The sequence below is a fragment of the Geotrypetes seraphini genome, chromosome 4, assembly GCF_902459505.1.
Source record: "Geotrypetes seraphini chromosome 4, aGeoSer1.1, whole genome shotgun sequence".
NCBI classification, from domain to species: domain Eukaryota; kingdom Metazoa; phylum Chordata; class Amphibia; order Gymnophiona; family Dermophiidae; genus Geotrypetes; species Geotrypetes seraphini.
The window spans coordinates 321831362-321857133 of record NC_047087.1 but is presented as its reverse complement, the minus strand read 5'-3'; the positions used below and the strand labels follow the sequence as shown (position 1 = coordinate 321857133).

Sequence of the window (25772 nt, the reverse complement as noted above, 5' to 3'; positions counted from 1 at the left end):
GAACCGGCTTTTACAGTTTCATTAGATGCTGAAAAAGCATTTGATAGGGTAGAATGGAATTTTATGTATCAGGCTTTAGAATGGTTTGGTATAGGTTCCGGATTTATACAAATGGTAAAAACATTGTATAGCTTCCCGATTGCAAGACTAAATATTAATAATAAGATATCTGATGGTTTTCAATTGCAGAGGGGAGTTAGACAAGGCTGTCCTTTATCTCCTTTGTTATTTGATGTTGTATTAGAACCCTTATTGTTAGCAATACAGCAAACGAGGGAGATACAAGGTATTCCATATTCAGATATGGAATATAAAATTTCGGCTTATGCTGATGATATTTTACTTTATTTGAGAAATCCAGAGTCAACCTTATCTTCTTTATTGGAATTAATTGATAAGTTTGGTAAATTCTCAGGTTATAAAATTAATTGGAATAAATCTGAAATTATACCCTTGAATGTTTATTGTGTAAAAAGATTATTTGATACTTTTCCATTCATATGGAAAGAAGAAGGATTTAAATATCTTGGCATTCAAGTTAAAAATACAATTGAAGATACTGTAAAAGAGAATGAAAAATATGTATTAAAAAAAGTTACGGAGTTATGTGAACAATGGAACCCATTACATATTTCTTGGTGGGGAAGAGTTCAAACTATTAAAATGATGATATTACCTGTAGTTTGCTACCAAATGAGTATGATACCTATGTATTTTCAGGGGTCCTTTTATAAAAAGCTTAATAGCATTTTAACAAAATTTCTTTGGCTTGGTAAAACACCTAGAATAGCTTTAGTAACTTTGCAAAAATCAATTAAGGAGGGAGGGGTAAATTTTCCAAATTTCTATAGGTACCATCAAGCCTATATTCTACGTCAGGGTATGTATTGGATCCTCCCAGAACTTATGGATAATGCACCGGATTGGTTATATTTGGAATGGCGCCTTATGTTTCCCCTAAATTTAGTTCATCTGCCAAGTATTAACATACCTAGAAGATACAGAGAAAATAAAATATTAATGGATACTTGGAAAACGCTGAGATTTATTGATAACACCTATCCCAATAAATAAATCAACTAATCAATCTATATGGATAAACTCCAAGATCAAAATTGGCGGAGCTCAAATCCTTTGGAAGAACTGGATTATTGCAGGCATTAGATCTCTAGACGATGTTATTTCAGAAGGTAAACTGCTGGATTTTTCACAATTGCAACATAGATTTGGTCTTAATAAAACACAAAGTTTTAAATGGTTGCAATTGAAGCAGGCCATTCAGGTTGGGTTCCCTGAATGGAAAACATTAAATAATCAATATAGTTTAAAGTTCTTATGTTTTCAAGCAGACTTCCTAGGACATCAAGCCGCATTGTGGTATAAATTAATATCTGGATATTTGAATAAAAAACCAAAAAATGGTCTAAGAGACATTTGGAGCATTGAGATTGGACATCAGATTAATGCATCTCAATGGCCACTAATTTGGTCTTGGAGAATGGGATGTACAGTGTCAGCATCTATGAGACAAACTTGGTTCTTCTTATTACATAGAGCTTTTTGGACCCCTACACGTTTGCAAAAATTAGACAGTTCTAAGTCCAATAAATGCTGGCACTGTAATCTAGAACCAGGGACATTAGATCATTTATTATATCATTGTCCCTATATTAAAACTTTTTGGAATTCAATTTGGCCACAAATTAATAAATTGATGGAAAATCATATTGCAATATCATATGACACAATATTATTTGGAATGATGATGAGGAAAAAAGTCAAATTTCACCAGAAAATAACAAGCTTTTATTAATTATGACAGGGGTTGCCATTCAGCATATAACTAATAACTGGAAGAATTACAACAACCTAAATTATACATTTTGGTGGAATACAATATGTCATATATTCAAAATGGAAAGAACAATAGCAATACAAAGGGGGACATATACTAAATTTATAAAAATATGGGGGCCATTGGCAAAATACTGTAATGAATAAATAGTAGGATTTTTCTTCTTCTTTTCTTCTTTTAGGGATCTTTTTTATGACACACATAGAGGGGGGGTAAAGAAAATAATTTCTACATAATATGTTATAATATATTATACAATATGCAATGTATGAATGAAAAGTAATAGAAGGGTGGGGGGAGGGAGAGGGGATAAAATTTATATAGAATATATTGTATTAGATATAAAAATGTTATTGAATATTCATCAATTGTATTCTAACATGTACATTTTCTATAAAATTTGAAAATTAAAAATATTATATATTAAAGTAATAAAAGGGTGGGGGGAGGGTGAGGGGGAAAATCAAATTTAGATATATAATGTATTAGATATAAAAGTGATACTATGTATTTATCAATTATATTTTAATATTTTGTACACTTTATGTAAAATTTGAAAATAAAAAATAATGGAAAAAAAAAAAAAAAAAGGGTCCTTATATAAAAAATTGAATGGGATCCTTACAAAGTTTATTTGGCTGGGTAAATCTGCTAAAATAGCTTTAGTATCTTTGCAAAAAACACAGTCGGGGTGGGGGGGGGGTACATTTTCCAAATTTTTACAGATATCATGCTTTCATTATGCGTCAGGGTATGTACTGGATCCTTCCTGAACTCATGGAGCATCTTCCAGACTAGCTTAATTTAGAATACCAACTTCTGTCCCGCATATCTTAACACCTCCTTCTTACATATATTTCATAGGGAACCTTCACCTCGATCCTCAGCAAGGCCACCTCCCACTCAGTATTCGCTCATAGTGGGCGGCTTTATGCCTCAAATCGTCGCTGGATCGGTCACTTTTTTGGGGGGGGATTTTTCTCTTTTGTTTTTTTCTTTTTATAAAGCTCTTATTTCTCTTTCTCTAAATTTCTCTATATTTATAGCATTTAATTTTTATTGCTTATACTTAGCTGTATGGTCGTAATTCAAATGGGGGAGATAAACCGACATGTTTCACCCATGTATTACCAACGGTTTCTTCAAGGCTATCACTCCCTATGGTTATAAGAAAACATATTTAGTCTTACACCCTCACGCATAAAACCTATCGATAACTTATCGCCGTTTTATTTAAAACCTTTTTCTCTAATCTTACCTCATAAATAATACTCCATTCTGAACAGACCATTACGCTCCATAAAAAATGGAGAACCCACTTCCGACTTCCTGTTTTAAGCCCGCCTTGGCCTCAGTCGTCAACGTGATCCAACCCTCAGCCACGCTAGCGTCTGACGTCAGGCTGAGTCTTCTATTAGTTATGTACTTCATATTCCTTCATTCTATTTATTATAAATATACTTAATTATTCTTTCTTGGATGGCATATATTCAGACCCGCCCCCAGGGCAGATAACCTACACAAGAGTGGCCCATTCCAGTTTGTTATTCAGTTCCTAGGGGGTTACTGTATTCAGGTGATATATCCATCTCTGTTCTACATAATTTAATAGCTCCTCCCAGTTACCCTCTCTCCCAATTACCCTCCATTGCAACTGTTCCACCCTATGTTGTTTGGCTATACAATGGGGTAGTATAGAAGCTTGCATATTTGCTGTTATTATCCTTGCTTTATGCTCATTCAGACGTAGCTGTATCGCTCTTTTCGTCCGTCCCACATATACCAAGTTACAAGGACATATTATTACATAGATCACCCCAGCTGACCTATAGATAGTTCACGTCTGAGCAGTAATAGTATACCCAGTTTGAGGATCTTTCCATTCTTGCTCTTCTTTAGTACTCAAATTGAGTATACTTACATTGTGGATATTTTGGGGTCAATTCCTTTTGTTTTTTACTTACATTACATGACATTAGTGATTTCTATTCTGCCATAACCTTGCTGTTCAAGGTGGATTACATAAGAGTTGTCATGAAGTTACAAGATATATAGGCGGATTACATAAGAATTGTCGAGAAATTAAGGTAATACATGTTGGGTAATTTGAACATTTTAGATTTGATAAGGAGTAGACAGTGTGGTAGGTGTAGCTTGGGAAGGAACTGGTCGTATACTATTACTGCTCAGATGCGAACTACCTGTAGGAAGAGGCGATTAAATTATGTAGAACAGAGATGGATATACCGCCTGAATACAGTAACCCCCTATGGACTGAATAACGAACTGGAATGGGCCACTCTTGTGTAGGTTATCTGCCCTGTGGACAGGTCCAAATATATTCATCCAAGAAAAAATGGTCTTTTCAGAATGGAGTATTATTTATGAGGTAAGAAGATTAGAGAAAAAGGTTTTAAATAAAACGGTGATAAGTTATTGATTGATTTTATGCATGAGGGTATAAGACTAAATATGTTTTCTTATAACCATAGGGAGTAAACATAAATGCCTCTGCTGGGTCAGACCAGAGGTCCCTCGCGCCCAGCAGTCCGCTCATGCGGCGGCCCATCAGGTCCAAGACCTGTACAGTAATTCTTTATCTATACCCTTCAATCCCCTTTTCCTTCATGAAATCATCTAATCCCTTCTTGAAACCCAATAGTGTACTTTGTCCTATCACACCCTCTGGAAGCGCATTGCAGGTGTCCACCACCCTTTGGGTGAAGAAGAACTTCCTACTAGCATTGATTCTGAATCTGTCCCCTCTTAATTTTTCCGAATGCCCTCTCGTTCTTGTAGTTTTCGAGAGTTTGAAGAATCTGTCCCTCTCCACTTTCTCTTTGCCCTTCCTGATCTTGTATGACTCTATCATGTCCCCTCTAAGCCTCCACTTCTCCGGGGAAAAGAGCCCCAGTTTCTCTAATCTTTCAGCTTATAAAAGGTTTTCCATACCTTTTATCAAGCGCGTCACTCTTTTCTGGATCCTCAAAGTAAGTGACTTATTTCCAGAGAAAATTCTCATTCTTGCAGGGTAGTATAAGCTATATTTGTATCCTTTCTCTTTCAACTGCGCTCTGAGTTGAAGAAACTGCTGCCTTACCGCCACAGTACTTTTTTCAAAATCTGGCAAGAATATCAGCTTAGAGCCTTTGTAGTTTAAATTTTTATCAGCTTTTGCTAAGCTCAATATTTCAAATGCTTGACTGAACCTCAGAAGTTTGAAAATCAGAGGTCTAGGCTTGGAGTTATTTGCTGGGTGTTGGAAAGGAATCCTGTGTGCTCGTTCAATTTCTAGGGGGTACTTAGTGTTCAGCTGCAGCAGCTTTGGGAGCAAATTCTCCAGGAACTGAACCGGGTTTCCCCCCTCCAAATTTTCTGCCAGTCCAAAAATTTTAATGTTCTTTCTTCTGCCACGGTTCTCATAGTCCACCAGCCTTTTCTGTAACTCTTTGATGATTTTATTATCTTCCTTAGCTTGAACAGCACTTAGTTCCATCTGATCCATCCTGGATTCTAAAACTGTCTCTAACTGCCTGTTAATGTTTAACACTTCTTCTTTTACATCTTGAATGCTTTCTGCATTCTTCTGGATCTGTTGTGATATTTTTTTTAAGTTCAGCCGTTATATCCTTCTTCCTGATTTCTTCTTCCTCAGGAAGTGGGGCTTTTGCCGCCGCCGCCAAATCTTGCTTGAGGCGCTTTGCCGTACCGGATGTCGCAAAAGCTGCCTCAATTTTCCCCTGGCGTGTGCTGGTCATCTTCTCACAGCACCCGGATGACAAAAATTTAATTTTTTGGTAAAAATGTATAATATATTTATAATAACCGCTGCCTGGCTATCAGAGCTCCACGATCACACCTCCATCCACTGCACGTGCCCTGGCACTGTCATCTTGAAATAGGGATACTGGATCATTTGTTGATCTATTGTCCTTTGATACTCAACTTTTGGAGATCAATATGGGGACAAATTAATTTGATTTTGGAATCCTCTATTCCAATGTCTTATGAGGTGGTTATTTGTGGTACACTGTTATCACCTACACCTCCTTTGGACAAATATAAAAGTAGATTATTAGCTGCAATTACTGGGGTAGCCATTAGAGAGTTGCGCGGGGACAGAAATCCCACCCGTCCCCACCTGTCCCCGTGAGGAATCATACCCATCCCCGTGAGGAATCCCTCCATCCCCACCCGTCCCTGCGAGGAATCCCCTCCATCCCCGTGAGGAATCCCCTCGGTCCCGCCCGTCCCTATAAACTTCAGAAATAGTTATTTCATTTAATTATGCTACTGAGTTAAAGGCTCTGGTAGAAACCCATTTACAAATAAGCAAAAAGACTTTATTAATTTGGAAATATTAATTGGGAAGAATACATACTTTGTAAACGGGTTTCTACCAGAGCATCTAATGTTTATAAATTTTTATCAACACAACTAATATACTACTTTATCCTGAAGCCAAAAAAAAAAAGAATTTTTTTCCTACCTTTGTTGCCTGGTTTCTGCTTTCCTCATGTTCTCATTCAATTCCTTCCATCCACTATCTCTCTTCTCTCTGCATCTTCCATTTGCTCTGTTACTGTGCCTCTCCCTTTCTCCCCCCTTCTAAATTGGTCTGGCACCCATCTTCTTCCCTCCGCTCCCCCCATAGTCTGCCATCTCTGTCTTCTTCCCTGCCAGCGACTTCGCCCCACTCTCTACCCCATTTCCTTTCAGCGTCCTTCTCCTCCCCATGTCCTGTCAGCGTCCTTCTCCCCCACTGTCTTCCCCATGTCCTTTCAGCATCCTTCTCCCCCTTGTGTCTTCCCCATGTCCATTCAGCGTCCTTCTCCCCCCCGTCTTCCCCATGTGCTTTCAGCATACTTCTCCACCCCTTTATCTTCCCCATGTGCTTTCAGCGTCCTTCTCCCCCCTCTGTCTTCCCCAGTGCTTTCAGCGTCCTTCTCCCCCCTCAGTTTTACCCATTTCCCTTAAGCGTCGTTTCCTCTCCACTCCACCTTTCCTCCCTTTCTCCCTCCCTGCCCCTTACCTTCGGGGTGCTTCCCCGCCCGCCTGACAACAGAACAGGCCCGGTCTGACAAACCTCCCTGCCCTGAATCCAGCTGCTGTAAGAAGGTAATTTAGATTCGCGGCTACAGGGCAGGGAGGTTTGTCGGACCGGGCCTATTGTCGGTCAGTCGGGGGAAAGTGCCACGAAGGTAAGGAGATCTGGCCGGCTCTGAACACCCCCCCTAAGGCTGCCCCGGGGTAGACCGCCCCCCCCTTGGTACGCCACTGCCTTGAATTTTCCCTACCTGTCCTGCTGCAGCACACAGCCGACCGGAAGTCTTCCCAATGTCAGCGCTGATGTCAGAGGGAGGGAGGGCTTTGCTTAAGCCCTCCCACCGACGTCAGCGCTGACATCTTGGAGGACTTCCAGTCAGCTGTGTGCTGCGGCAGGACAGGTAGGGAAAAGAAGACGAGCCTCGCGGCTCGAGTGCATCCAACCCTGTGACCCTACGAGGAGTCCCCACGGGATCCCCGCAACCCTAGGGGGCATCCCCACGGGATCCCCGTGACCCGAAGGGGACACCTGCGGGATTCCCGTCGTCCCTGGTCCCGTGCAGCTCTCTAGTAGCCATGCAATTAGTTACTAAAAACTGGAAAAATTGGGATCAGTTTAATTTTTCCTTTTAGTGGGAGTCTATGCTTATGTTATAGGTATAAGAAAATGAACTCAGATATTTTGGGTAATAAGTTATTTAAATTAACTTGGAATCTATTGACAAATTTTGTTAAAAGTTGATTAGTTAGATTATTGTCTTGATTTCTCATTTGAGACATCCAGGAAGGGTGGGAAGAAGGCTATTATATTTTGAGGTCATCATCATTAATCAATAAGTTCAAAATTAATTAATGTGTTAATGCATTTTGTTTTTGTTCTCATATTGGGATGAGGGGGGGGAAGGATTGTGAAGGAATTTTATGATTGATGAACATGCAAGTTTGATGTTAATTATATGTATTTGTATATTTTAATGCATTGTTTTTGAATGAAAAATTAATAAAGAATTAAAATAAAACAAAAGCACAAAATCCTACGAAAACATACTGGTAGGAAAGGAAAGAATGAAACATAGGGAAATGTTACTATTTGTCAACGATCAACCAAATGGCCTCAAGGTGAAGTCACGTGTCCCATCCGACTCGCTGGGGGTGGGGTTTGTGACGCAACATCATGCCTAAGACGCAGGGTGAGGTCCCGCCCCCTGCAGTGAGTTCCTCCCACCGGCAGCCGGCGCTGCTCCTGCGTTGCTGGAAGTTGCCCTTAAGGGTGACGTAGGCGGAGCGGCAGCAGCCTGAACTATGTGCTCTATCACGGAGTACCGGGGCCTGCGTGCGGGAGGCCGCTGCGGCTACTGCCGCCTCTGGGGAGGGAAAGTTACGCACGGTAGGTGGCCGCTTTGCCTCTCGGGCCTGTGGGGACGGGCGGGCGCAAGCTTCCGCCTTCCCTTGTGACGTCAGTGCGCGGCTTGCGTACGCATGCGCAAAGCGGCGGCCAGCGGTCGGGGCGTTCAGGGAAGATGGCGGCGGCCGGCAGCGGTGCCCTCACTATAGTGGAATATTGCGGCGACGGGAGCGGCTATCGCTGTGGCTACTGCAAGAGCAGCACCGGCAACTTGTCGCACGGTGAGCGGGGAAGCGACGAGGGCGCCCTGCGGCTGCCACTGGGTTCTTGCTTTGATCCCCCTTGGACGTTCTCTGTGCCTCTTTCAGGAAGGGAAGGGAAGGGAGACCTCTCCCCCACCCCCTCCCCTCTTTCCTTACCCCTCTTCATCCCCCTCCCCCCTGCTCCCCTTTCCCTGGGTTCTTGCTTTGATCCCCCTTGGACGTTCTCTGTGCCTCTTTCAGGAAGGGAAGGGAAGGGAGACCTCTCCCCCACCCCCTCCCCTCTTTCCTTACCCCTCTTCATCCCCCTCCCCCCTGCTCCCCTTTCCCTGGGTTCTTGCTTTGATCATGCTCTCTGTGCCTCTTTCAGGAAGGGAGACCTCTCCCCCACCCCCTCCCCTCTTTCCTTACCCCTCTTCATCCCCCTCCCCCCTGCTCCCCTTTCCCTGGGTTCTTGCTTTGATCATGCTCTCTGTGCCTCTTTCAGGAAGGGAGACCTCTCCCCCACCCCCTCCCCTCTTTCCTTACCCCTCTTCATCCCCCTCCCCCCTGCTCCCCTTTCCCTGGGTTCTTGCTTTGATCATGCTCTCTGTGCCTCTTTCAGGAAGGGAGACCTCTCCCCCACCCCCTCCCCTCTTTCCTTACCCCTCTTCATCCCCCTCCCCCCTGCTCCCCTTTCCCCGGGTTCTTGCTTTGATCATGCTCTCTGTGCCTCTTTCAGGAAGGGAGACCTCTCCCCCACCCCCTCCCCTCTTTCCTTACCCCTCTTCATCCCCCTCCCCCCTGCTCCCCTTTCCCCGGGTTCTTGCTTTGATCATGCTCTCTGTGCCTCTTTCAGGAAGGGAGACCTCTCCCCCACCCCCTCCCCTCTTTCCTTACCCCTCTTCACCCCCCTCCCCCCTGCTCCCCTTTCCCCGGGTTCTTGCTTTGATCCCCTTTGGTTGCTCTCTGTACCTCTTTGAGGAAGAGCGACCTCTCCCCCACCCACTCCCCTCTTTCCTCGCTCCTCCTCATCCCCCTTCCCACTCCTCCTCTCCCCCGCTCCCCTTTCCCTGGGTTCTTGCTTTGATCCCCTTTGGATGCTCTCTGTGCCTCTTTCGGGAAGGGAAGGGAGACCTCTCCACCACCCCCTCCCCTCTTTCCTCACCCCACTCCTCCTCTCCCCCGCTCCCCTTTCCCCGGGTTCCCTTGATCCCCTTTGGATGCTCTCTGTGCCTCTTTCAGGAAGGGAGTGTCTGGGCTTTGATCCCATCCTGCTGCTATATAGGGAGCCCCAGTGTTTATCCAGTGTCGTTTAAAATGCGAGCTCAAAGTACTTAAGTAAAAAGTATAATGAAAAAGACAAATTAAAAACTTACTCAAGAAAAAGTAAAAAGCGAGTGCCCAAAATAATACTGAGTAAAAAGCAAACATGGTGCAACTACAAAGTCTGTTCAAGAAAAACTGCTACCGGCTTCAGCTTCTTCTCTGATTTAAAGTGACCCAAGTCATCTACCCAGTTCCAACATAGGGAACTCAGTTGTTCAGATGAAATGATCCACTGTTTGAATGACAAGGTTCCCAGTGTTGCTGATGAATCATTTACACCTCCCTTCCACTTTTATTCTTTACTGTTAACTGCAAGAATCAAATGTAACTAGGGAAAAGCAGTTAAAATGGGCAAAATTATGACTTCAGGAAAAATAACAAATGTTACCCTGTACTTCTTTACAAGTAAAAGAATCAAAAGCTTTACTTTATTACAGTAATTACATTTACTTAGAGGTTTCTAGTACTGCAGCCGGCCCAATCCTCACAGAATTCATCGGAGTGTCAGGGCATTTACAGACCTCTATCATGGTTTAGTAAAAGCCAAAGTTAGTCACTTTGCAACACTGTTTATCCTACATCTTTTTCAGCTATCATTGTTTTTGCCTCCAAGGGCATTATTGGTATCCACAATCATTTCTCTCGATGCTGCTTTCAAGCTCACCTCCTTGCAATTTAATTTCATGTCCTCTAGTTCTAAAGCTTTTCTTGTTTTTGAAAAAAAAAATGTGATCATTAAAACATCCAAGTATGTAAAATAAATTACCTGCTTATATAGTAGTTTAGATAAAGCGCTCTGATTGTACCACAGAAAGGACCTGTATCAAACCCATGACCCTAACCCATTAAATGCCTGCATCTAATTTCCCTTCTCTTCTCTAGAGTATATAGTCATAGCTTCAAGTCTCTTCACACCGTTTTTGGTTGCTTTCCTTTGAACAGCTTCAAGTCTTCTTTTATCAACTTATGACATTCAAACACGAATGCAGTACATGGCATCAAAGGCTTTATTGAAAACCAGCTATGCTGTATGTAGTACATATCCAGTTGTCTAATCATTCAACTAAATGCAATTGTCAATTAAATCTGCCTTCCCAGGAGGTCAGAAGTCCCTCTAGGATCCCTGAGTGGGTTCTTATTCCACCTACTTTCACTTGAGAACAAAGAGGGAAGGCTCCCTGTGACTGGAAGGCGGCCAATGTTATGCCGATTTTTAAAGGTTCCAGGAGAGATCCAGGAAATTATAGACCAGTAACCCTGACTTCAGTCCCAGGCAAAATAGTGGAAACAATTATAAATAAAAATAAAATTATAGAACACATAGGCAAACATAGTTTGATGGGACAGAGTCAGCATGGGTCAGCCTAGGGAGATTTGTCTCACCAGTTTGCATGAATAAAAGTGAGCCAGTTCATGTGGTGTATCTAGATTTTCAGAAAGCTTTTGACAAGAGTTCCTCCTGAGAATATTAAAGAATCATGGGATAGGAAGCATAGGTTGTTGGACAGAAACAGAGGGTATGGTTAAATGGCCATGTTTCTCAATGGAGGAGGGTAGATAGTGGAGTGCCGCAGGGATCTGTACAGGGACCAGTGCTATTTAATATATTTGTAAATGATTTGGAAGTTGGACTGATAAGTGAGGTGATTTCATTTGCAGATGGCATAAAACTATTAAAAGTTGTCAATACACATGGGAAATATGAAAAACTTCAGGAAGACCTTAGGAAATTGGAAGACTGGGCGTCCAAGTGGCAGATGAAATTTAATGTGGACAAACACAAAGTGATACACATCAGGAAGAATAATCGATTTTTCACCCTTTCCAAAAAAACAAAAACCAGGAGACACTCAGGCCCTGATTCTCCAAAGTGCGTCCCGATTTTAGGCAGCTGTAGGCGTCCTACAGCTGTCTAATCAGCCAATCGGGATGCATGTTTTTTTAAAAAATGCTCCCCAGGCAGGCCGCCTATATTGAAGGCGAGGCCCGACCGCCCCCCCCCCCCGGCTCTACCGACCGCACCCCCCCCCCCGACACTACCGATCGCTGGCAGGAGAGTGCCCAATCCCTCCTGCCAGAAGATGCCCCTCCCGACCCTACCGATCGCTGGCAGGAGGGTGCCCAATCCCTCCTGCCGGAAGACGCACCCCCCCCCGCGCTAACAGCCCTCAAACCTCCCCCCCAACCAAACTAACCTTTCCTTGTTGGCCAGACGGGACTTGCCCGTCCAGCTGGCAGGCCCGTCTCTTCGAAATGAGGCGGGCCCGCCCCTTCCCGGCCCATCCTTCCGAAGCCTAAGGCCTGATTGGCTCAGGCGCCTAGAGCCTGGGCCAATCAGACCTTAGATTAAGTGGGGATGGGCGGACCCGCTATGCCTAAGGCCTGATTGGTCCAGGCTTCTAGAGCCTGGGCCAATCAGGCCTTAGGCTTCAGAAGGATGGGCCGGGAAGGGGCGGGCCCGCCTCATTTCGAAGAGACAGGCCTGCCAGCTGGACGGGCAAGTCCCGTCTGGCCAACAAGGAAAGGTTAGTTTGGTTGGGGGGAGGTTTGAGGGCTTTTAGCGCGGGGGGAGGGGTGCGGAGGGGGTGCGACTTCCGGCAGGAGGGATTGGGCAGCCTCCTGCCAGCAATCGGTAGTGTCGGGAGGGGCGGTCGGTAGTGACGGTGGGGGGGACATCTTCTGGCAGGAGGGATTGGGCACCCTCCTGCCAGCGATCGGTAGTGTCGGGGGGGCATCTTCTGGCAGGAGGGTTTGGGCACCCTCCTGCCAGCAATTGGACAGGCGGCCGCGGCCCGCTATACTTATAGCAGCAGAGAGATCCCTTGCCGCAATAAGTATAGCGGCCGTGTCTACTTACAATGTAGACCAGCATTTTGTTGGCCTACATTGTAAGCGTCTCTTCCTCTACTAGGGAGACGCGTAGGGCCGGCTAGGTTCGCCTAAGGCATTTAGGCGAGCTTAGGTGTCTTGCGGGCCTCGCCTTCAATATAGGCGGCCTGCCTGGGGAGCATTTGTTTAAAAAACGTGCATCCCGATTGGCTGATTAGACAGCTGTAGGACGCCTACAGCTGCCTAAAATTGGGACGCACTTTGGAGAATCAGAGCCTCAGTGAAATTACATGGGAATATTTTTTAAACAAATAGGAGGAAATATTTTTAAATCAAGGAATAGTTAAACTCTGGAACTTGTTGCCAGAGGAGCTGGATAAAGTGGTTAGTGCAGCTAAGTTTAGGAAAGGTTTGGACAAGTTCCTGGAGGAAAGTCTATAGAGTACTCTGCTATTGAGACAAACATAGGGGAAACCATTGCTTGCCCTGGATTGGAAACAGGAGACTGGGCTAGATGTACCATTGCTCTGATCCAGTATGATTGTTTTTTTTTTGTAATTTAATAATTGAGCCCTTATTTCTAGGGATGATTCGGTACATAAGTCCAAGATTAGATTAACCTAGGTACAGAAGATTATGGCCCCCTTTTATGAAGCCGTGTTAGACTTTTTTATGGCAGTATTCGCTCCGATGCTCATAAGAATTCTATGAGCATCGGCGCTTTTACTACTGTGGCCAGCCTGGCTTCATAAAAGGGGGCCTATAATAGTCAATTGAGTCGTTATGATATCCTATTCAGAAAGCAAATATTTCCTTAGACAGTATCGAGTTAGATTCTTTTTCCTTTTTAACATCCACTATTTCAAGAAAATTCTAAAAGAGATGTAAAACAAAGCACTTTGGAAAATGACTCATTTTATCTCCCTCTTTGCAGCAACTTGCTGACGCTCATCCCACTCTTTTAGTTCACAAAACTCTTCCGGACATTTTGTGGTGGTTCTAACAAAGAAAGTTATGGGAGAAGATGTGGGAATTTGTTGCTAGCAGCAGACAGATGGACTGAACAATGTTTGTTTCTTTACACTTTCTAAGACACCGCAGGGGTGTCAAAGTCCCTCCTCGAGGGCCACAATCCAGTCTGGTTTTCAGGATTTCCCCAATGAATATGTATGAGATCTGTTAGCATCCAATGAAAACTGTGCATGCAAATAGATCTCATGCATATTCATTGGGGAAATCCTGAAAACCCAACTGGATTGCGGCCCTTTGACACCCCTGTTCTAAGGAAACAGGCCAGAGTGGTTTAAAGCAAGGACTCCATTTAAAAATAGGACAGCCAGGACTCATCAAAATAAAAACTCCAGGCAGGTCTCATAAACCCAATGTTCGCGGAGATTATGTTTCCCAAAAGCCAAAGAGAAAAGAGGTGTTTTTAACTGGGATTTGAACTTCTTAGAAGAGGGTTCCTTGTACAGAGACACTGGTAACGCATTCCATAATGCTCAGTGCTGTGTAGATGTTAAGGAGAAGAAATAGATGGACTGATTGAAGTGGCTAACCCAATGTTACTGAAGAGAGCAGATTAGCAAGATGCACAAAAGTCTGGAACCACTTGTCAATTTTGCGTTCTTTCAACTTTCTGACCTTTTATTTTAATTTCTTTGTTGACCCAGTAGATTTGTCTGTAACAAATAGGGCAGTGTCTCTCAAAACTGTGTTCCCCGAAGAGACTCCAGGCTTTTACTTTTTAATAAAAATTCCCTTCATAAGTAAACACTTGACTAGGTGACATGTATGTTATGTTATGTGCATAAGGATTCAACCGTCCAGACAAGCATCATTCTTTGACGGGATTGGTCCAAAACTAACAGCAAGTCATTTTAGTTTTACTTTCTATGCAATAGTTTTCCTAACTTGAGCAACAAAACAATGAAGGCTTTGTTACCATTTGGATCTTCTTATTACATTACATATTTCTATTCCGCCATTACCTTTCGGTTCAAAGCGGATTACAAAAAGAGTTATGGAAGAAGGGTTACAACATTACATCAGAGAAGGTTTCCAAGAGAGGGAAAAGTAGGATCTGGGGATAGGGAGGGGATGGTAAGAGGGGGGTTAAGCTTTATCATGGTATTAAGCTTTATTAAGGGATTTCTTGAAGAATATAGTTTTTATTTCCTTTCTGAACATCTTGTAGTCTGGGGTTGTTGTCAATAGGTTGGAGACTTGGTTGTCTATCTTCGCTGCTTGAGTGGCCAGTAGTCCATTGTATAGTTTTTTCCGTTTTACTTCTTTGAATGGGGGGGGTGTTTTTCTATGCCTGGTAGAGGTGGTTTGGATGAGGCGGTCATTTAGGTAGGTTGGGCTGTCTCCATTTATAGTTTTAAATAGTATACAGTAGAATTTAAATTGTATTCTTTCCTGGATTGGAAGCCAATGAGAATTGATGAATGCCTTATCTTTGCAAAATTGGATTTTCAGCTCTGACAGAAGTTAAATTGAAAAAAGAGAATGACTGCAGATGGTGGATGGTGAAATGTGTGTTTGCTTGTCGACTATTGAGCCGCATTTTGAGTTAATTTGTACTCATACTCATACATAGCTTAAAGAACTTGAAATAAATAACTCTCAAATTTAATTTTTTGGTTGGTTTTGCCATTTTATAATTTCAATTATAATGTGCGGTGAAAACATTTGTTCTTTATTGTTCCTCCACACTGGCACAGAAATTGATGGGTAATAGCTCACCACAACCAGCAGGTGGAAACAGACACACATTTCTGGCTGTAGTACAAGTGGGCTGTGCAGTCCCAAGTACAATCAGTCTGCTCTCAGTCTCTAGCAGGTGGAGGTGCTGTTGGATGTTATTTTAAATTGTCCTTCTTGTCCTTGCTTGTGGTGTTGGATTGAACTTGGGGGTCCTTCTGACCTTGGGGGTACCATATTCGACTGGTCGAGTCTCCTCCCCTACCTCCCCAAATTTTTAATTTTAGAGGTGCTTCAGCCACCAACTACTGGCAAGGCATACAGCTTCTAATTTTACAATTTTGTTGTTACTGGAACATAGCTACAATAACTTTTACAGATCATGTTTAAAAACTGGACTGAGCTTGTCCAATCAGCATGTTATTTCTCACTAATCAGCAGCCTGCTTTCATCAGCCAATCACAGTCCAGACATCTAGGTAACAGAGCAGCTTTTAAAAATGCAGGCTTTGGGGGTTTTGTACACTTTCTGGATCAACCATGAACAAGACTCAGAACCTGACATTGGAGGAGCATGTTTGTGTGTCAGTGATGAGCAGGGAAGGAAATCTGTTCCGCCAGATTGCTAGCAAAGTTGGCTGCAGTCGTAACGCAGTAGTAAAGATTGTACAAAAGGAAGAAAGTGATGGGTTCAGTGGTAGACAAGCCTCAGTCTGGTCATCCATATGCATGAACATCACGCCAAGATTGTGCACTTAGACGCATTTCATTGACCAATCGCAAGTTGACCTCGCCTCAGCTACTACATGAGTGGTCAGACGAGTGTCATTTCAGTGTGAGCTCATCAGTAGAGAATGACGGGGAAAAAATTAGTCACCATCTCTGCCCCATCCCCATGAGCTCGGTCCCTGTCTCCACGAGCTCGATCCCCGTCTCTGCAAACCATCTGATCCCATCTGCACAAGCCTCGAATAGTTATTTTATATTGAACTTATTTTATTAAAGTATAAAAAGAAACAATATTCTGTATAATTGTCATTTTATAAACACAAATAATACAGAGCAAGGATCAACAAAACCTTGTCTTCCCTTCACAGATATCCCCTCCACTATCGAGAAAACTGAATAAGCCAAATTATTACAGAATGCTACACAGAAATATGCTAACAGAATACCGCAGTGTCACATGGCAGGAATAGTGTTTGGGGAGTGCCCCCTGGTCAGAGAGAGCCCTAAGCCAGCTGGAAGCTAAAGAAGCACTGCCTGGGCTTTGCACTCCCCAGTTATGTCTAACATTGGCTCTAGCAGGATACATATTTCAAATCTGATCTATTCTAATCACAAAATAGAAAATAAAATTATTTTTTTCTACCTTTTGTTTTGTCATTTTATTCTTCAAATCATGTTGGTCTCAAGCACTGGTCTGTTTTTTTTGTTTTTTTTTGTCTTAACTCACATGCCAGGGTCTCCTGACCATTTGACATTTCTTCTTTCTCCATTCTCACCATCCATCTTTTTTCTCTGTGTCTCCTATACGTCCCTTTCTAGTATTTCCCCTGTTCCTATCTCCCTGCCTTCATCTCACCATTCTATGATCCCCTCCCCCCTGTGTACAGGATATGGGGAAAGAGAGAGAGATCCAGGGTGCATCTCTTCCACTTCCTCTACTGCCACATCCAACATTTCTCCCTCTCTCATCCCTCAGATCATGTGCAACATTTTTCACCATTGCCCACCAGCCCCATGCCCAACATTTCTTCTTCTATCACCCCTCTCCAGCACCATGCCACACCTCTCCCTCCATTACTATGTCCAAGATTCCTCCCCCTTGCATTCCCTTCAATCTGTCCCTCTTTACCCTCTCCACCACCATATCCAACATTTCTCCCTCTCATCCTTCTCTTCCTTACTCCTCTCTCTCTGCCCAACAATTGTTCTCTTTCTGCCTTTCCCCATGTGCACCATCTTTCCCTCTCACTCACTCATGCCCAACAATTCTCCCTTTCTGTTCCCTCTCTCCCTCCTGTGTCCCAAGTTAGCTCCCTTGTGTCCCAAGTTCAAGCCTCCTCCCTTCCTTCTGTGTCCCAAGTTCATGCCCCCTTCCTGCATTCCAGCCTTTGTCCCAAATTCATGTCCCTCCCATGTTCCAATGCGCTCCTTCTCCCCCCCTCCTTTCTCCCTTTTTCCCACTTTAATATCTCTTCTCTCCCTTACATGCTCACTCGAAGGCTGCACTCTCTCCCTTCAGGGCTGTCCAACTGGGCTGCTCCTTCCTGCCTTCAGCCGCACTCGTTTGCAGGGACATGGGCAGCGGCTCTTGCACGCTACACATGGCTGACCTACAAGTCTTCTCTCTGAAGTTGGAGAGATGGCTTCCGGGTCAGCCATGTGCAGCGTTCAAGAGCCACTGCCCATGTTTCTGCAAAGAATAAGTGCGGCTGAAGGCAGGAAAGGGCAGCCCACCTGGAAGAAGGATTGTTGAGGTAACTGGGATGCCCGGCTGACCCGGAAGGCTTCCCTCAGACATCAGAGGAAGGAGGCCTGTTTACAATGGAATCCCTGGTGGCGGCAGCGAATGACAAGTAGCTCCATATAGGGGAGGAAGGGGGCAATAGACCCATGCAATGCAGTGTACCCCCCAAAGCTGTTAATGGTAAGGAAGGAGGGGGGACAAAGCTTTTCACCATTCTTGCGGGCGGTGAAAAATTTTGTTTCCATGTCGTGGCGAGTCAGGGTTTGATGTTTCCATAGCCGTGGTCAAACTGCGGCCCACCACAGCTCACCACGGTGTTTGTTTACCGTGTCATTGTCTAGTATTAAGAACTAATCTATGAGTCTGTAGTTACTGAACTATCTTCTATAAACAATTTTGAAGAAGCTGCAAATGAATGGAATTTGGAAATGTTGAAAAAATGAGCAGAATATTATCTGCGTAGAAGCAGAAACTAATTCCACATTGCTGGTTTTGTAGGGCTAATGGACTGATGAAAACATTAACGAGAGATTGGTCAAAATGAACTCCTGTAACAGATTTGATGGGGAGCATTAGCCTGAACGGTCAACTTTGAAAAATCTGTTAGAAATGATTTAAACCAGTTTAAAACCTGACCACTGATGCCAATGTCCTGCAATTTTTGAATCAGAAGAAGGTGGTGTACCACATCAAAGGCCGCACTAAGATTTAAAGAGACGGCCTGCATCTAAATGAGAACATTCTTCACTTGTAACGCTGTAAACTACCAAACTGAGGAACTTTGGGTTGGATAAATTCATGAAAGTAACAAAGCGGTGGTGGTCTTGATCGTTGGGTGACTCCTCTTTGCTTTTGCTTGCATAATTTTACACTTACCACACTTGTTCTGCTTAGCACACAGTAACACAGTAGATGACGGCGGAAAAACCCAATCTTGCCCACCATTCCTATGTAAGCCCAGATCTGTGCCTGTGAGTGGGAAAGGAATTTGATATGTCACCTTTTAATAGTTTGTTACTTGCCCAAGGTCACAAGGAGTTGCCGTGGGAATTTAGCATGAATTTAGTCTCCTGGTCCTTGTGCGATTCCTCCACTCCAATGGAGAAATCCTGGGTGCCAAGAAATTGCATCCTGGCACCCACACTTTCATACTCTTTCCAACACGCTGCCTGAAACAGCTTCTCGCTCTCTCCTGCGCGGCGATCGGGCTGTGCTTATACTTGGCCTGCAGTTGTGCCTATTAGCTGTGCTTTATACTGATACAATAACAATTTTAAAATAGTCCTTTTAAATGCTAAAGCCTATGAATTGTAACAGACTTTGGATGCTAAGAAAAAACTATCCCTTAAACTCCCTTGCTAAGTGAGCAGAGTGCTTAAAATAAAATAAAGAGAAGTAGGAGTGGTGAGCTTACCTTTTTAACTTTAGCTCTCCCTTTCCCCAAGTTTGCAAGCAATTTCTCAGCAAAGTCTTACCAGGGAAGATCTATCTCTGTCTCTGGAAATCCTCTCACAGTGCCTCTTCTGAATATATGATCCAATCCTTGGTTTTATTTATCGATTCATCCCTCCAATAGGGCTCAACTCAGTTAACAAATTATTCACAGAACATGAAAAGGTATTTGATAAAACCTCATCCTCTATAATCTTTAAAGTAGAGGAATCAGTCAAATTTCTGAAATAAATAGGTTTTCAACAAAGTGAGAAAGAAGTCTAACTTCTGAAGGGACTTCGTTCCAAATTTTTGCAAACAAAAAGACAAAAGATCGGCAAAAGTTGCCTATACTGTTGTTTTGATTCCCTTAACAGTAGGAAAGGCAAGTTTATATTTCTGAGTTCTAAAATGAGTCGGTTCTCGGGAATTAAAAGAGACAGGAACCAAGGGAGAGAAAATCCCACACAAGATTTTAACTTTCACACTAGCATTTAAATTGGATTCTCCAATGGACTGGGAGCCAATGAAGGGTTCTCAGCAAAGGCGTGACATGATCGTACTTTTTTGCCAAATATCAATTTGGCCGCCATATTTTGGATAAGTTGTAGCTTTTTCAAGTTACATTTACTCAGGCAAATATAAAGAGAATTGACAAAATCTAATTGAGACCAAGACAGCAAAGTGTTGTTGATAAAACAGATGACAAACTCGTCTCAGCATCCTGAGACTAAAGAAACATTTTTTTTGATACATTATTAATCTGAGAAGACCAAAAAAAAAGTCTCCCCAAAAAAGCCTAGGATTTTGGATGAGAATTCAGTTTTCAAAACTTCACCCAAAATTAGCAAAGATGGCAACAAATCTATTTTAGGGCCAAACTATTTTGTTTCTATGGCTGGCTTTTGGGGTGCGGAGCATTTGAGACATTCATCAGTTTACCAGGGGTGTCCAACCTTTTGGCTTCCCTGGGCCGCATTGGCCGATAAAAATGTTTCTGGGGCAAGACAGAGGAGAGAGCTGGCAAGACGGTAAACACCCGGGGGCAGCAGAGGAAAACACTGCATCATCCTCGACCGGGGCGCACAAAATACTTTACTGGGATGCAGGTTGGACACCCCTGGTTTAAGCAATCCTGGCCTTGTGCCTAGGTAGTTTAGTGAATGCCAATCTCAAAGGGGTTAGGTATGACTGCGTGATGGGAGTACTGAACGAGCTCTCTCTGCTTCTTACAGGAATATGGGCGCATGCCATGACCACTCAGGATTACCAGGACCTCATAGACCGTGGATGGCGAAGGTGAGCACCGCACAAGAGAGATGCCAGGCCAGACCAGTCTAGATGAGTTACTTGATGCTAGGTTTAGGGGAGTCTAAAATCTTAAGTATCATGCTATGTTATGTTAAAGGTAGAGGTTGTGGTGAAAGCAGATAGCGTAGCTGGTTTTAAGAAAGGTTTGGACAAATTCCTAAGTCCATAGTCTATTTTTGAGAAAGACATGGGGGAAGCCACTACTTGCCCTGGATCGGTAGCATGGAATGTTGCTACTCCTTGGGTTTTGACCAGGTACTAGTGACCTGGATCGGCCACCGTGAAAACGGGCTACTGGGCTTGATGGACCATTGGTCTGACCCAATAAGGCTATTCTTATGTTAGTTTATATTCTGCTTTCTTCCTTGCAGAGAATTAGACAGGCATAGTTGCTAGATCATTTTTGAGTTAGGGATTATTGATTTTATCAAGAGGTCCAGTTTTTGAATAGGTTAGTTTTAACATTCTTTCAAAAGATGGTGTATGTAGGTGAAGTTCAAATTCTAACCAGCAGCTCATTCCAAATTTTGCTCCCAGGTAATCAAATGATAGTTAGTGGTGCTTTTTGTTATTTGGTGTTGGAAATTATAGACTATTCAGTCATGTGAAAAAATTAGGATACCCCATGAAATGTTCACATATTGAGGTCAAATCTTTTTTCTTTATTTATCTCTGGAAAAGAAAGTGATGTAATTGAAAGTAAACAACACAAATTTTCCTTGATTTACTCATGAAACAAAAGATATCCACAAAAATGTGGACACCCTACACCCTAATAGCTAGTGTCTGAAATAACTGCAGTGAGATGCTTCTTATAGCTATGGAGGGGCATAATCGAAAGGAACCTCTAAATCCATTTTCGTCTATTCCAAGTCGTCCAAAGTAAAAAACCAGCCTAGGACACATTTTTGAAAAATACGTCCAAATTTTTTTTCATTTCGAAAATCGTCTAACTATACGTCCTGATCGTCCAAGCTGCTAAATCGTCCATCTTTATACCAAATTTCCGTCCAACTTTTCGTCCAAGTCAAGAATGCCTAGAACAAGCCCTGTTGGACGTGGGAGGGGTCTGCAAAGTGATGGACTGAACAGCCTGACATGGCACCTAAATAGTGAGGTACCTTACAGGGCACTGCTGTGAACTTCACAAAAAGGTTGCCATGTCATCATCTCACTACAGCTCCCTTATAGGTCATGGTGAGCCCCCCAAACCACCTCCAGAATCCCCTAGACCCACTTCTCTACCACCCCAATAGCCCTTATGGCTGCAGGAGCCACTTATATGCCACGTCAAAAGGCTTTTGGGGGTGTATAGGGGAGTACACATGTTTTAATATCAATGCAGTGATTACAGGGGCTTTTGGGCATGGGTCCTCCTCTCCATGGGTCCCTAACCTACCCCCAAGACGGCTTAAGCCGCTTCTGTGCAGGATGACAAGACTTTCCTATGCCAGGCTGCCAGGTGATGATGTTCTGGAGGCTGAATTTTAAAGGTGTGATTACAATTTTTATGGGGTTGGGGAGGGTCGGTGATCACTGGGGTAGTGTGTGTGGGGGTCTGTATTATGTGTTTGCAGTGCTTATCTGGTGACTTTAGGTGGGTTTTTGTGACTTAGACCATGTTTTATATAAGAAATAAATTACATTACATTACATTACATTTTAAATGGTCTAAGTCACAACGTCCAAGTTCCGTCGATCCTGTGCTGTATAACTTTCAATTATACATGCAGTACGACTAAGTCTAATCCGGCTCATGTCCCGCCCAACTCCTGCCCTCGACACTCCTCATGAAACGCCCCGTTTAGCTATGGTCATTCAGCGGCACTATGAAGGCCTAGGTCATTTAGAAATATGTCCAAAACTCGTTTTTATTATCGCCACTTGGACGTATTTTGACAATGTTTGTCCAAGTGCCGACTTAGGCCGGGTTTGGACGTTTTTCTCTTTCGATTATGAGCCCCATAGTCTCTGACATCGGTCTGAGGAAAGTTTGGCCCACTCAATGCCGAATTCTTTCAGCTGTGAGATGTTTGAGGGGTTTCTTGCATGTACAGCCCATTTCAAATCACTCCATAGCATCTCAATGGGATTAAGATCAGGGCTTTGACTCGGTCACTCCAGGACTCTTCATTTCTTAGTTTTCAGCCAGTCCTTGGTGGATTTACTGGTATGTTTTGGGTCATTGTCATGTTGCAGGGTCCAGTTCCACTTAAGCTTTAATTTTCTTAGACTGTCTCACATGTTCCTCAAGTATCCTCTGATACACAGTAGAATTAATGGTGGGATCTATGATGGTGAGCCGGCCGGTCCTGCTGCGGCAAAGCATCCCCAAACGATGACACCTCCATGCTTCACAGTTGGTATGAAGTTCTTTTCCTGGAATGCTGTATTTGGTGCACGCCAAACATGTCCTCTTTTCTGGTGTCCAAATAATTCAATTTTAGACTCATCTGCCCATAGAGCACTATGCCAGAAGTCCTGGTGTTTGTCTACATTCTCGCTGGCGAACTTCAGTCTGGCCTTGATGCTTCTCTTAGAGAAAAAAGGTTTCCTCCTTGCACACCTCCCATTCAAATTAAATATGTGCAGTCTCTTTCTGATTCTAGAGGCATGCACTTTCACATTAAGTTTATTAAAAAAAATTTAAACCGCTAAAATGTACCTAAAAACAGTAGCAAGAGCCTGCTGTAGGTCCCGTGATGACATTTTAGCATCTTGCGGTCTGCTCTGGGGATCAACTTGCTTGCCAGATCTGGGCATGTTGGCAGTTGTTTGGAAAGTCCTCCACTTATATACTATTTTCCGGACCGTGGAATGGCTAATGTCAAATTCTTTTGAGATCTTTTTAAATCCCTTACTAGACTTATAAGCTGCCTCAAGCTTCTTTCTGAAGGCCTCAGACAGCTCTTGTGATCTCACCATGGTGTTCACTCTCACGAGCACACCAAACTAAATGTCTGAGGTTTAAGTAGGTCAAACCTCCTTCAAAATGCTGAGTAACGATGTTCTAATCATGTGCACCTGATGTGATACACGTGTGTGATTGGAGCCACTTTAAGTGGGAGGATATGTGGGTGTGTCCTAATGTATTCCTCAGTTAGAATACACATTTTTGTGCATATCTTTTGTTTCATGAGTAAATCTAGGAAAATGTTTGTTGTTTACCTGCAATTACATCACTTTCTTTTTCAAAGATAAATAAAAAAAAGATTCGACATCGATATGTGAACATTTCTTCAGAAAGAACTGAATATTTCATGTGGGTCCTAATTTTTTCACATGACTGTATATCTCAGAAATCATGTTCCCCAACTCAAAATGGATTTCAGTCTTCAGATCTACGCAAAATTCTGAATAAGTAGTGCAAATTTCACAGCTGCAGGGCACTTAATGGCCATTATTAAGATCTAAACTGTGCCCAAACTTTGTTAGATAAAATGCTGATATCTTTTGGAAACTATCAAAGTTTAGAAGTCTTATTTATTGATCTCAATTCTGGTAAATTATTTATCAATTTCTGAAAAGGTGAGGTTCCAAATTTTGGTGGAATTGACATGCAACAACCCTGCAGTGCTTTCCAGCATTACAGACCTACCTGGGGGTCTCGGACTCCCTGCAACTCCTAAGCTCACGTATCTAGCCCTGGAAGCCAAATGGTCTTCCTGGGTCCAGGAATTTGGGGCTGCATCTCACTATTTTCCATTCCTGTCTTGGAGGCCAGATTTCTTGGAGTGGAGAAAGAATATGAGAGAGAGCCACATAAAGCCACCCAATTGTTCTTCTAATGCATTTTTAGGTGCTTCTTTTGAAAATGTTTTTAACTCTCTCTTGATTTTAGGAGTGGGAAGTATGTCTACAAACCGCTGATGAATCAGACATGTTGTCCCCAGTACACCATTAGGTGAGGTCTGGCATTACTTTGTTGTTTTGTATGTTAAATGTGGTGCTTGTAAAATGTACAGCACGGATAATCCTAGAAGCTGATGTCCTCTTCTTATTTTCCAAAACCAAAGAAAATGTGGAGTCCGATGTTTACCGTTGCAGGCTTTATTAACAATCTTTAAAATAGGAACGTCATTACTCTTCTGAATGTTAATAAAGCCTGCATCAGTAAACATCAGACTCCACATTTTCTTTTGTTTTGGACACCTACTCTTCTGTGGATTCAAGGGGGTCAGCTTTTTGGTTTGCTATTTCTCACTCACTCACACTCTCTCTCTTTCTGCGCCCTGCACCAGGGAACGTGTCCAGAGTCCAAGAGGCCAGTCATTGTCTGCTCCTGGTTCCCAGTTAGGAAGCAGGAGACTGTCCGAGTTTCTGGGCTCCCTTCCTCTGTTGAAAAGCCCTGATTTACTTAAGGAATGGACCTGGATCACACCAGTCCAGAAGGGGTCTCACTGGTGCGACAGAATCACGGACCAGGGTTTCCCACTGCATCCTGATAAGATGGGCATCTTCAAAAACCCACAAATAGGAGAAGAAAACTCTACGCAAAATACAAAAGAAATAGAGATGACCAAAGTGTCCTTAAGGTAATGTTGACATCAAAGATATCGTTATTAAAATTAAAACTTGTATATAATACCCAACAAGGACCTGACAATGGGCTGTGTTTCGGCATTTCTGCCTGTATCAGAGGCTCACCAAAATCTAGAAAAGATTCACAAATTGAAACTCTGTCCAATCCCACAAAATAATATAACTGAGAAGCCGTGTTCTGTATAGTCTGTCGACTGGTTGTAAATGCTAAGACTTTATGAATTCTGTTACTGATTTCATCTTCACCACCTTCTCTGGAAGGCTGTTCAGGCACAAACCATCCTTTCGGTGAAGAAATTTTCCTGATATTTGGTACTCATGAATCTACAGCTTTTTAGACTTCTTTCATAAATTCACTTCTGCTTCTGCATTTTTATAGTTTGAAGATAGTGAAATGCCTTTATCTGTCTTTAGCATATCTATCTCTCTAGATCAGGGATTAGAAGAAGAACTTCCTGTAAAAGAAAGAGATGACCCTATGGTGGTTCATATCTTTCAAAAGGATGACCTTCCTATGCTAATTTCCAAAATCCTGGATGCCTTGTGCATTATGGTAACACTAGTCTTATAGCCCGTTACATTAACGGGTGCTAGAATATATGTGTGTGTGTCTCTCTTTATTTATTTTTCTCTCTCTCTCTCCTTAGCCGCTTTCTTTCTTTCTGTC

General features: G+C 43.0%; 1 protein-coding gene across 6 annotated transcripts in view; it reads left to right on the top strand.

Moving 5' to 3' along the window:
• The first annotated feature begins 8133 nt into the window (after nucleotides 1-8133).
• The window catches only part of ATE1 (arginyltransferase 1), a 143752-nt gene continuing 126113 nt past the window's right edge, over nucleotides 8134-25772 (top strand). For 3 of the 6 annotated variants that reach the window (XM_033942066.1, XM_033942061.1, XM_033942064.1), the window contains exons 1-3: nucleotides 8337-8527; nucleotides 20488-20551; nucleotides 24405-24467. In XM_033942066.1, the coding sequence (XP_033797957.1) occupies nucleotides 8422-8527; nucleotides 20488-20551; nucleotides 24405-24467 (233 nt within the window). In that variant the 5' untranslated portion in view covers nucleotides 8337-8421. Of the gene's footprint in view, nucleotides 8289-8335; nucleotides 8528-20487; nucleotides 20552-24404; nucleotides 24468-25772 lie in introns of those variants that run through there. The other 3 variants (XM_033942062.1, XM_033942065.1, XM_033942060.1) reach the window with 3 other exon arrangements.